The sequence below is a fragment of the Formica exsecta genome, unplaced genomic scaffold (assembly GCF_003651465.1).
Source record: "Formica exsecta isolate Colony F162 unplaced genomic scaffold, ASM365146v1 scaffold2, whole genome shotgun sequence".
NCBI classification, from domain to species: Eukaryota; Metazoa; Arthropoda; class Insecta; order Hymenoptera; family Formicidae; genus Formica; species Formica exsecta.
The window spans coordinates 1,198,790-1,211,289 of NW_021849297.1; the positions used below are offsets into that span (position 1 = coordinate 1,198,790).

Genomic DNA, 12,500 nt, shown 5'->3' on the forward strand with positions numbered 1-12,500 from the left:
AAAGAGTGAGTGAGATGACGCGAGACGGGGCGCACGAGGTGAATCTCCAGTGTGGTCGAAAGGGATGGATGTGGAAAGGCATGAGGGGCAGCAGGGTACAGGGGAGAGGAGAACACGGGATGCGGGACGGAAGGAGTAGTACACATTGCGCGCCGGTTGTGTCGAGGTATGGAGGGAGGGAACATCCACAATGCAGCCGACACATACATACATACGTACGTACGTGCACACATGTATACATACTCGGGGCGAATTCACCAACTTCGGCCGGCTCTCTCGTAGTCTCCACCCTTCTCCCTCCCGCCGTGGGAACCCTCCGCATCACCCACCGTCACCCAACGAGGCGCGTTGTCTATCTCCGTCTTCCTCTCGCGTCCATACCCTCCTCCCTTCCCCCTCAAACTCCCCCAATCCTTTTGCTCGTGTGTGTTTATACCGCACTTTATGGTACATATACGCGTACGTATACACGCTCTCTCATGACGCGCGTAACGCGAGAGCCTCTCACGCATACGCGCGAGTCCTTCCTACGGCGCGCGCCGTAGAAAGTACATAAACCGTCCTCATTCACGTCGATATCGTCAACTGTTGCTTCCTCCGTCGTTGCGCCGGTGGGTAAACCACCGCCGCGTGTGTCCCGCGTGTTAAGGCGGGCTCGTTTCAGAGAGGCACGCGACTCTCTGAATGCCGAAGGAGAGAAGAAGGGGAGACCCGAGCGACCGCGTTAAACCGCGTCGAGTCCTGCTGACTCCAAGGATCCTATCCGCGGAAAATCCCAGAAACACCTCTGGTCTAAGTCTCGTTTCGTGAAAACTACAAACTTTCTTTTCAAACATGATGTTGACGTATTAGAGAATATCTCTCGAACCGATCGCAGGGATAATAGATGATAAATCACTGGTAACAATAAGATGTGCAATCTCTCTCGCTGGGATGGTGTTGACGGACAAAAGTCACCGGCCCGGCACCTGCCGCTCGAACAGCGAGTCCGTGCGTGTCCTGCCATGAGCAGCAGGTGCTATTGTGTCGCGCAAGCATCGCCGTCGCCGCCGGCTGATTCCCTGGTAGCCATTAAGGTAGCGGTGGGCGTGAAATTCGCCCGCACAAAAGGCCCGCGCGGTCTCGTTAATGAAGGGGAAAGAGAGAACGGGGCCGCGAAACTCTCCGTTCACATCTCGCTTTCTCCCTCTCGTTTTGTTCCATTCTCTCTTTCCGTCCCTCCGTTCTTCTTCTCTCGTGCTTAACCTTAACCTACCGCAAGTGAGGACGAGAATTTCGCGGCGCCGCAACGCGCGACTCGATTAGAACGCGATGCTTCGCCGGATGTCGCGACGCCGAGAGTTCGCGAGGTATGCCGCTGTAATTCAAGCTCGCTTTACGAATTTAGAGCGCTTATAAACACCAACCTTAACCTTTACGTGAACAACGCGATGCACATGTGCCGACCACATTTCTTTTTAAGCAGAAGAATAAAGTCAGAAAGAGATAAGGGTAGGATAATGACAGTTAATTTTACACACGACGATCGTTCATAAACTTTTTTATTTTACGTAGAACACACACACACACACACACACACACACATACGTGTTTGCGACATTGGATCATTAGCTTGATTTTTGCAAATTAAAAAAAATATTAGTGTTATTCTATATTTCTCTCTTTTGAAAAGATTTAAATATTTTATTGCATCTCATAATATAATTGATGCAATAGTATCACGATCATAGCAACGCTTGTCAAAGTAATGCAACAAAGTACGTACAAAGTAATGAGAAACTATTCGCGTACCATTCTTGGTACTGTGAAACTACATTGTTCTGCACGTTTCTACCGACTCGCGAGGTATCGCTAACGGTTATTTTTACGGAAGATTCCCGCGAACGGAGTCGCGCGAGAAAGCCCGCATGAAACATCGGACAAAATCCGCTATTTTTTCATACAACTCGTGAGTAGTCTTATTATGAAAGTTTCATTCGAGCAAATAATTTTTTTTACAGAGTGATGGTCTTATGTATATAATGTAAAGCATCTTACTATACATGTGTACGTTTTAGTCTTACAGTCTTACGTTTCCTAAATATATAATTTGTCCTCTATAAATAAATAATAAAGTGCCAGAGAGTGTTGGAAAAGAATTAATTATACGTACAAGAGTGTATGTAGTGGCACGTCTCGCGCGTTTCTACTTTCTAACTTAAGATACCCTTTGTTTCTATGCATCTTATCGTTCCACATTAATGCTAGAAAGATGAAAAACAATACATTTCTCATGTGAGTCAAATAACAGAGACAGACCTCATTTCTGGAAAACTAGAAACTTTGTTGTGTCCCTATATCTGAAGTTTAATTTACTAAAACTAATCGTACATTTAACGTGTAAGAATAAGAAGGTTTGTTTTAAAATCGGTACCATATATGTACGCATAAGATGTCATGAAGTGTCGTTTGCAAGCATGTTAGAAGCCAAATAATTGAAATAAATGTTTTTGATTATTGTTTCAAATTCAAGATATCGATCATGTTTTCGAATTATTCTTTACATTTGAAAAATTATTATATTTTAATTCTTAAAATAGATATTTTTGTCATGAACAAGCTTAGTGAAAGATATTTTCCGATCGTCCCGATTTTAACAGGTTAAAAATCCTTACAGAGGAAATAATTTATTTTATAGCTAAAATGACTTTGAAAAGAAATAAATGTATCAACGGCTTCAAGAATTATCGGTGTATTAAATAATAGCCATATAATTTCCTCTTTATCGAAAACAAAGTGTGAAAGAATCAACGATAAATTCGCTCAAATTAGGTGAAAGAAAGAAGGATGAATCGGGCAAGAGATACAATGTGAATCTTTTACGTTCCGCAGTCTTGATACTCATCGCGCGCGTACGCCCGCGCATGATTGACGTATCGATTACAGCGGGCGAATTTTTCAATCGCTGCGGACCGTTCACGAAACGTAAACAAAACAATGCGCGACGACGCGATGCCGATGCGAGGCGCGTACGATGCACCACGTGCCTCGATGTCTCCGATAGAGACAGGGAAGGGGATCATGGGTGGAGGTAGACGGCGTTACAATATTCGTAATTCATCATTCATCGATCTTGCGATACCGTCATACACGTCCGAATATTTTTACACGGCTGTCCACGTGTTCGTATTGGGATTTTATTGGCGAGTTACGTATTGCGACAAACGCAACGATATTTTTACACGGCTGTCCACCACGTGTTCGTATTGGGATTTTATTGGCGAGTTACGTATTGCGACAAACGCAACCATGGAATTTGTGTCAAGTTTCATTACGTGAAAGCTTTGATTTCGAAACATTTTAAATCATGAGAATATTTTAATCATAAGAATATATCTCTAAATAGTTCAAATATAGCAGTCTTCTCTGTAAATTGATAAATTTTAAATTCGACGCTACTTAAATTATTCTCGCGTATATCATATCGGTCGAAAACCGCAACTTGTAGAACGACGATAACCTCTACCCGGCAATACGATATACAGGCAAGATGACCAAGCAGAAAAGAGCAAAAGTTAAGAACGCAACGAGCAAAGCTGCGTCGGAAGGTCGCCACCTCAACATTGTATACCGTGTTGCTCAATCTACGATATGATATCGAACAAAAAGCATCAATTTACAGAAGCACATTGGGTGCTTGACAAAAATGCATTGACAATATCGGAGAAACAAAAGAGAATGAAAAATTTTTTTTACAAAAATATGCATTGCTACGCGCATAATCAATAATTATCATAAATATTGCTAAGGAAAATGTAATTCGAAATTTTATTGAGATTAAGATACAGACACATCTTCAAATTTTAGTAAAAAAAAATTCGAAGCACTTGCAAACACAGTTCCTTTGTCATAATAATATTCAGAAAAAGACCCGAGAGAGACACATACAGTATATCAGTGTCTCATTTTCCGTACAGTGACACAGCGAGTGCTGGACCAGTCTTTCCGCAATCGGAAAAGAGAGAATAAGATTGGGCTGCTACAGGCCGCGCGGGAACGGGCTCGGAGCACTTTGATGCGCTGCTGCTCCCCATGCATTTAAAACGGGGAGGCCGGCCGTAAATCACGCGGTTAGAGCGGGAGCAGCCCGGTCGCGTAGCGTAACGGCGGAGGTGTCCGTCCGTCCATCGGTACGGCGTCTCGTGGTCGCCGCCACCGCCGCCGCCGCCACGTGGTTTCTGCGGCAAAACTATGCGGCGGCGGCCGCACGCCGGCCCGGCGAATTTATGAATGGGAGAAGCCTATTGACAGATCGCGCGTCGATAACTCTCTCGTTAATGGCCCGTGATGGTGGGCGCACGAAGGCCGGCGAGGGGCGAAGGACGCGGAGGTGCTCTCGGAGGGAGGGTAGGAGGTAGGGGAAAACTTGGACTCACTTTGTGCAGACTCGCGCCGCGCCGCGCCGTGTCGCGCCGACGGGACGTTGCGACATGCGGCAACATCAAGTAGCACAACACGCGCGCGTTCGATCGGTCGAAATAATCCATCGAGGAGTCGGCGAGCTTATAGCGCGTTCATCCCCCGCGCGAGGCAAGAGCGGGCACAGAATATGCAATATTGAAATATAATTTCGAGCGTAAATGTGAACGCGCGCCAGCTCTCCGCCGGGAAATAAATATTATTTGGTTTACGGAGGATTGTCACACGCATACACACGGACACATGCACACCCCGACTTTGAAGCATAGATTTTACTGTAGTTATAATATAGAAATTTAAAAAAAAAAAAACATTCCTCGTCTCTCTCACATCGTCACAATAGAATCTTATTTTTAGTGCTTCAGAATGAATATGGAATATTGGTTTTGATCAACTAATGAAGTGGACGAATAATTCTAGTATTACAATACTGACTATTATACGGAATTAGCGTACACGTTTTTGATCAGCGGTTTGCCTCTCGGCATCAAATCAAACGCTGGGTCCAGCATCCGCCATGCCGCTTACATCGATAATACGGAAATACATCGTGAACAGAAATAGAATTCGCGGAGGAGTTATGTCACATGAGTTACACACTTTCTGATGAATCGATGTTCGCTGGTCTCTCTGTGTTTATGTAAGCCCGCATCTTGATAAAATATGTTATTTGAAAAGTTTGATAAAGTAGCAGTTCCCACCGCAATTAGCATCTCTAAGTTTATCTACATCAACAGAATTTAGAGAAACGGTTCGAGCAAAGGAAGAGAGCAAACCGCTAGACATACGACATGCTAACTACGTAACATCGAAGAACGCAGAATTTCGACAGTATTTACGCGCATGACAGATACTTGTCATCATATTTGATCTGTGTCCTAAACTAGTCCGAGTTAAAGGGAGCGAGAAATTTATATTAAAAATACTTATCGTTTTCTCTCTCGAGTATTTAGGAAGAATATCTGCACGGTTTGTAAAAATTATAAAACTTTACATAGAAATGCAAATATAATTTGCAGATGAGGCGCATTAAAGTACAACTTACGTGAATACTTATTTTAATGCGAAAAAAGAGTTTTGCTTTTTATCTTATAATTATTTTACAATAATATTTGTAATAAACGTAACTTTTGTATGGTTAAAACAAACTATACAATTTACACCGTCGTCGATGATCGAACAGCTGCGAATTCATCATTGATTTTGACAGGGTTAAGTGAACGCGTGCACGAATTTTTCGTCCAAGTTCAACGATGCGCCGGCGAATACGCACACAACGAGACAACCTTTTGTCGCGTACGACGCGAAACCACGTGGAAAAACTGCTCGTTTTGTCGGTCATCGGGCCACCGATGGCGCACCGGCCGTCGGAAACGCCGAAAAACCCTCTCCTCTTCTCTATCCTTCTCTTCCTTCTCTTCCCTCCCCCCGCCGCCCCCCTTGTGTCTGTGTACCACCCACCTTCATCCCCTAGACACTGCTGATTTATCACCACCCGAATTTTGGTAGACGCATCCGCTTTACGTCCATGCGCCAATTTTACGCCCGTTACGCGGAAAATCGCACTTACGCTAAACAAGCAAATCGCCGATTGCTTTCTTTTACACTGGAATACGAAAATCGCGAGTGATCTTTTTTTTTTAATAATTCGTTCTCGTCGCTAAAATCTTCGAAGAATGAGGCGCAAATATTATTATCACGCGAAAAATGATATCAAGATATTCCCATAACATATATAAGATATTCCTATATACTTGTTTTTTTTATTTGCATTGAGTGCATTGAAAGATTTTTGATATATGTGCTGGATTATTGACGACTCTTAAAAATTCTTCATTAATTCCGCTTGTAATCCGTCTAATTTCGGGGATACACGAATCTAACGTCTACATTAATACGCGAGAAATTTTTTGAACCGTCACCGGGAATTATTTGACATGAAACGCTGTTTACACGCTTCGTTGTAAATCATTTGTGTTGTGAATGATCATTCGAACAAGGTGATAAAAGATGATCCTACTGTATTTGGCTCAATGGATGATCAATGTTTTTGAAATACTATTTACAGCATATCTCTTTGAATGGTTTTGTCCGAAATGATCGTCAAAAGCAAATCGTGTAAATGTATGCCTTTACGGTGCAATTTCACACGATCTACAGTTAATCGTCCAAACAAAACAGTGCTTGCGGTTAGCATTTGAAGTGCTATGGCATCTCGGAGCAATAATTTTTTTTTTTTTTTACTTTCAATACCGAAAAGTGCGGCAGATCGATTTCCAATAACCCGAAAATGATAAGTCGAAAAAATTCCATAACGTTGTAATGTCGGATTTAAAAAAATACAATGAAAAATTAAAAACCCAACATTTTGATCGGTTTCAAGATTTAATAGATTTATTTTTACGCGAAATATGGTGTTAGTAATAATTTTTTACTTAAATTAGTGTTTTGTATTAAATTTTTTTCTCGTAATCTATATAATTATTTATTGAAACATTCGATACACGATATTATTAAAGTATATAGTGATTAATAGATAGAGTTTATATATATATATATATATGAGTAATTTAATAACCTTTCACGGCTAGGGGAGATCTCGAAAAACAATTCGAATAGCGGTAGCGCAAAATTATGACTCTAGCTGCGCTCTCTTCGTGCATTACGATATCGCGCCCCTCTTCTTCGATTTTGTCGCAAAACATTTCGCCGCTCAAAGACCTCGTGACGAAAAACAATCGCTAGGAAGAGGGAAACGCGGAGGGGATAAAGGAAAAAGGACTAAAACGAGAAAGAGAGAGAGAGAGAGAGAGAAGGGTAGAATAGAGAACGCCGGAAATGGGAGAGAGAAAGAGCGAGCGAGAGACGCGGCAAAAGCGAATATGTCTTTAAAAACACCCCCCTAGAGCAGATCGGGTTGTTGTCGTCGTGGTAACCATGACGACGCTGCCCCTTGATGGTTGGTTATAACCGTATCCCCACCTAACATCTCTGAACCGACGCTAGATTTCCTCGCGGCGCTGGCCAAGCGAAGAAGAGGCAGCCAGCAGCCTCGGGCGATCTCTCTCTCCCTTTTCCGCCCGCCCTTCCCCTCCGTTCCCCATCGTTCCCCATCCTCACCACTCTACTCTGCCGCTCACCGCCGTTCCCCTCTCGTCCCATCCCCCCCCCCCCCGTCGAAAAAATTCCATAACGTTGTAATGTCGGATTTAAAAAAATACAATGAAAAATTAAAAACCCAACATTTTGATCGGTTTCAAGATTTAATAGATTTATTTTTACGCGAAATATGGTGTTAGTAATAATTTTTTTACTTAAATTAGTGTTTTGTATTAAATTTTATCTCGTAATCTATATAATTATTGTATTGAAACATTCGATACACGATATTATTAAAGTATATAGTGATTAATAGATAGAGTTTATATATATATATATATATGAGTAATTTAATAACCTTTCACGGCTAGGGGAGAGCCGCTGTCGCTCGTTCCGTCCCCCCCCTCTCTCGCACCCCGCAGACTCCACTGCCCACACAGTACGCAAGCCACCTCGTCGTTCCCCCTCGTCGAGCTTCGCCTCGTCATTCTCTTTCCCCTTGCGGCCGCCCTCCTGCCTTTCCCCCCGCCGGGCCAAGGAAACGCGGGATCGCTTTGAATTCAAACTACCGAACACGAGGTTACCACGCGTCAAATCTGACACTTGGATGTCCTATGTGCGGTCGCGTCTTGTGCGCGCCGCGAGCGATTTTTCGCTTAAAACGAAAGGGCCGAAAACGAGCGAGCGAGTATGAGATGGTTGATCGATTTTTTCAAGAACGTTGTAAGCGCGATGCGCCGTAGAGAGAAACAGGCAAGTCTTGTTTCTTTCTTTTTTCGATCCGCCTTACTCCCGAAGATAGCCGTCGGGGCGCGGTTAGCCGACGGAACGAGAATCGTCGAGCCAAACGGCTCCTTTCGACGATTCCTCGGAGCGGAACGACGATCGAGAAAGCCGGGTGCTCCCCGCACCGGTATATCGATATACGTACGTGTCGCGTAACGTCGTTATCAAAAGATTAAAGCTCGACGGCAAAGAACTCGAGTCGTTGTCGTTTATACGAGAGTCCGGCTCTTTCGCGATCGTCGCTCTTCGAGAGCCGAGGAGGAACGGCGCGCGATCACGTAACCCGCTCTCCATGACCGGCGCGAAACGCGGAAACGCGGCACGCGTGTCGTACACGCCGAAAGCCGAAAGAAGGGAACGCACGTACGGGGGAGCGCAAATGCGCGCGCGGAGGGGGTAGGGGGTTGCGAGAAAAAAGGACGGCGGCCGGTGGTCGCGCGAGAGTAAGAGAACGATGCGCCGCGGAACCGCGCGCGAAACTCACCTGACTGACGTCGCACCACATTATTATTTCGCTGACATTGACGACAGCATCTTGGTACGTTGCTGCTGCACTGCCGCACACGGTGCTACCGCGACGGTCCGTTTTTACCTCTCCGCGTGACTCGGTATTCGAAACGGAGGGAGAGAGAGAGAAAAGAAAAGAAAAAAAAAGAAAAAAAGAAAAAACGCACACCAACGGACGACGGGATATATACGTGGAACCGAAGTTCCACGTTACTTCGCCCCTGGCACGATGAGTTCTGTTCGTCCGTTCTCTCTCTCTCTCTTTCTGTCTTTCGCGCTCACTCTCTCTCACCGCGTCTCACTCACTCTCTGTTCGTCTTTTCTGGTACGTGTCCGTTAGCGCTTTTCGCGGGTATATATTTCCTCTTTGTTTCGTTTCTTTTTTTTAATTCACAGTCTCACGAAAAATTCACTGCGCGACGAACGCGTCGGCCGCCGGTATCTAGCCCGGTTAGCTCCTCGAGTAACATCGCACGATCACTCCGAACAGATGACAACGCGACTGTCACCGACGCACGTACTAGTAGTTAGCTGGCCATGCGAAGCATTACTGAACACTCTGACAACAGTCCTCGCCGAGTAGCGCCGCTCGGTTTTCCCCCGAACGCGCGCTCGGCCGTTTCCGCCGGCGCTCGGCCCACCTGCACTCCAACACGACTGTCAGTGCCGTAGACACGAGCCGACGTGCCCTCGCGACGCGCGCTTTGTCCGTCGAATTTCATTTAACGCGGAAATCAAAACGCGATATACCATTGTTCGAAAAGTCATTATCCGGAAACAATTTCTTATCTCGCGACTCGCGATGCTGTTGCCAATATACGTTAATATAAAAAAGAAAAGAAACGAGTCTGCGCGATCCAGGGATGATTTCTGTCAACGCTAACATATGTTTGCATCGTTCTTAACGTGAATTTTGAAAAAAAAAAAGTCGATTGCTCGCCAAACGCGCATAATGCCATATTGTTGGCGCGTTTCGCTGCAACTGATATAAATGAAAGGATACGTTTCATTCACGCTGCATAAATTAATTACATAATTAATATCGAATTGAATACCGTGTAGGACTGTGTATGTCACTCTGAACCGCACGCGAAAGGAAATTCATTGTCGAAGAGCGCAGCTTTTCAGATATAAACAATGCTTTTATCGTCGAATGATTAGCGACGCTTATTAACGTGCGGGAGGATAGAAAGGACGGGAGGAGGGAAAAAAATGTCTCGGATTGCGTTGTGGAAAAAGAAACGGATTTTCTCGCGGGGAGGAGGAGGCAGAGGAGGGAGAGGGAGGGGACGGACCGAGTTCGCGATATTAAAATATCCTTCTCTCAGAACGCAAGAAAGATCCGCGATCGAGAAAAATCGTTCTGTTCGAGAAAGTCCGTGATAGCGCGGTCGATCGATGAAAGTTATATCGGAGAACGGATCGACGAACGGCCGTTGAAATATTTCAACGACACAGAACGGCAGAAACTCAAAATGACTCCGCGGACGCGCAGTCCGTGCGCAGATCGCACCGATTGCAAGCTCATCGCGGCGCTGCTTAATATCTTACGAGACGACCGAGATAGCACGGTCAATCGCGCCACTGCGCGACGCCAGGACCTTGTGGCCAGCGAGGTATAATCACGCGCTCGCTCGCAAAGAGCGTTTCGACGCAACGTTTTCCGCGCTCGGCGGATTTTTTCGTTCTCCATGACGAAAATCGAGAGAAAGACCTGTCGAGGAGCCTGATCGTTCAATTATACGAATTCTTTTTAATGAATATATACTTTTTTAAATTTCTCTCGCCTTGTATGATGAGATTATAATAAATAATAATATCTGTAATATATAGCATAGAGAAAATAAAATATTATTAAAGCGAGATGAGTCTAGTACGATAAATTGATTCGAAAGGAGAAGTTAGTTCGTTATAATTTTCGAAACATTCCATTCGATAAAAAATGACGTTCGCGTAGCAAAGGAAAAAAAAGGAGATTCGAGAAAAAACGGAGAGAGAACGGGAAAGAGGAATCCGCGAAAGAGAGAGAGAGAGAGAGAGAGAACGAAGCTACGTGAGCGCGTCCGTGAGTAAATTTTCATACGGCCTTAAACGCAAGGTATAGAGTGTCTCTCGGAGGTTCGGGCGCGCGTCGAGAGCGCCGAACGACAGCCTTCACCGGGGAACCTTCGGTCTCTCCGGTGCAGGGGCCCCCGAGCACGAGGGAGTCGGCCTAACGCCACTAGGTTCGAAACTCGCCACTGACTGGCTGGCTGTATACGGCGCGCAGCGCAAGAACGGCCGAGCGAGAGGAGGTCTCCGCTCTCGCTCGCTCGCGCGGCCGAGGCGGCCGAGCCAGCCGAGAGTCGAGCCAGCCGAGCGGTGACGGGCGGCGGGTGCGGGCAGACAACGCGCGAGCCACGTTCCATACGGCGTGCAGCCTAAGAAAATTCACCGGGAATATTTTTATTCCCTATCGGGTAAAAGGGGCGCGTCATCGGGACGCCGCGACGGCGAAAGGACGCCGGGGGTCGTGCGCCGTCGTTCTACGATCGGCTGACCTCCCCCGTAACGCCGAGCGCGGTTTCTCTTCGGAAACGATGACGATGGCGATGGCGACGGCGACGACGGTGGAAATGTCGGCGGGGCCGGGGGACGCGCTCCGTTGTATATTTTCGGCGTGGTTCGCGATATTGTCTCTATACGCGCGGGTTTACCGATTCCGCGAATTTTGCGCGTCATTCCGTATGCGGCCGCGAGGCAGAGCGCGCGGCCCCGAGGTCTCGGCAGAGACCGAGAACACAAGCGTGCCACATGTATGTACGCCGACGAGAAGCGGCTCCGTGCCGCCGCCGCCGCCGCCGCCGCCGTCACCGCCGTCGCCCAAGAAAACTTGCGATCAAGGCGGGACGAGCTTACTCGAGCTTACCGAGCCACGACGGTGCGAAGTGACGATATACACGCCTCTCGCGTTATTCGCTCGATCGTAGCGTACTTCATCACGCGAGACGCAACCGCGTCTTCTTTGAGTTATTAAGACGCGCGCAAAATATCGTAAATGTAAATGTATATAGATGATTTATTTTGATTGCCCTTTCTCTTCAGAATTTGAAGGAATTTTATCTCTAGATGCAATTCGATAGTCTATTAAATTTCGGCATAATACAATTTTGAGAGAGCGCTTTCGAGATGATATGAATATTTATGGAGAAAATTTTGAAATCGTAAAATAAGTTTAATAAAATATCGTTTTATCTCTCTCTCTCTCTCTCTCTCTAAGTTATCTCTCTAAGTTATCTTTTCTGAATCTCGACATAAAGTTACTCGATCATTTGTCGACAAAAACTTGCACGTGCGGTAAAGAGTACTATCAGTAACAATAATCCATTATATACAATATAACGTATAACTATATAAATGCAAAAGATCAAGATGAAATCTTCAAACGTCCGGGCAAACGACGCGCGCGCGCGCGCCTGCTGGGATTCCCTGTCGACGATTCCGTCGGCCGGTTCGACGTGTCCGGTTGTTGTTAACCGCGGCTGACGCCACGGAGCCGAGAGAGCGGGCCAAGTCGTAACGGGCGGCGTGGAGGCAACTTTTAACTGGCCGGCGCGACGCGCCGCGAGAATGCGCGGACATTGCCGAGCACGGAAACTGCCGCGTCGCTC

General features: G+C 46.0%; 1 protein-coding gene across 4 annotated transcripts in view; it reads right to left on the reverse strand.

The window, feature by feature from the left end:
• LOC115234245 (basic-leucine zipper transcription factor A-like) overlaps positions 1–12,500 on the reverse strand; it is a 113,115-nt gene that overhangs the window by 41,243 nt on the left and 59,372 nt on the right. For 2 of the 4 annotated variants that reach the window (XM_029805110.1, XM_029805109.1), the window contains exon 1: positions 8,828–9,392. The exons of the other annotated variants lie outside the window; for them this stretch is intronic. In XM_029805110.1, the coding sequence (XP_029660970.1) occupies positions 8,828–8,848 (21 nt within the window). In that variant the 5' untranslated portion in view covers positions 8,849–9,392. Of the gene's footprint in view, positions 1–8,827; positions 9,393–12,500 lie in introns of those variants that run through there. 4 annotated transcript variants of the gene reach the window in all.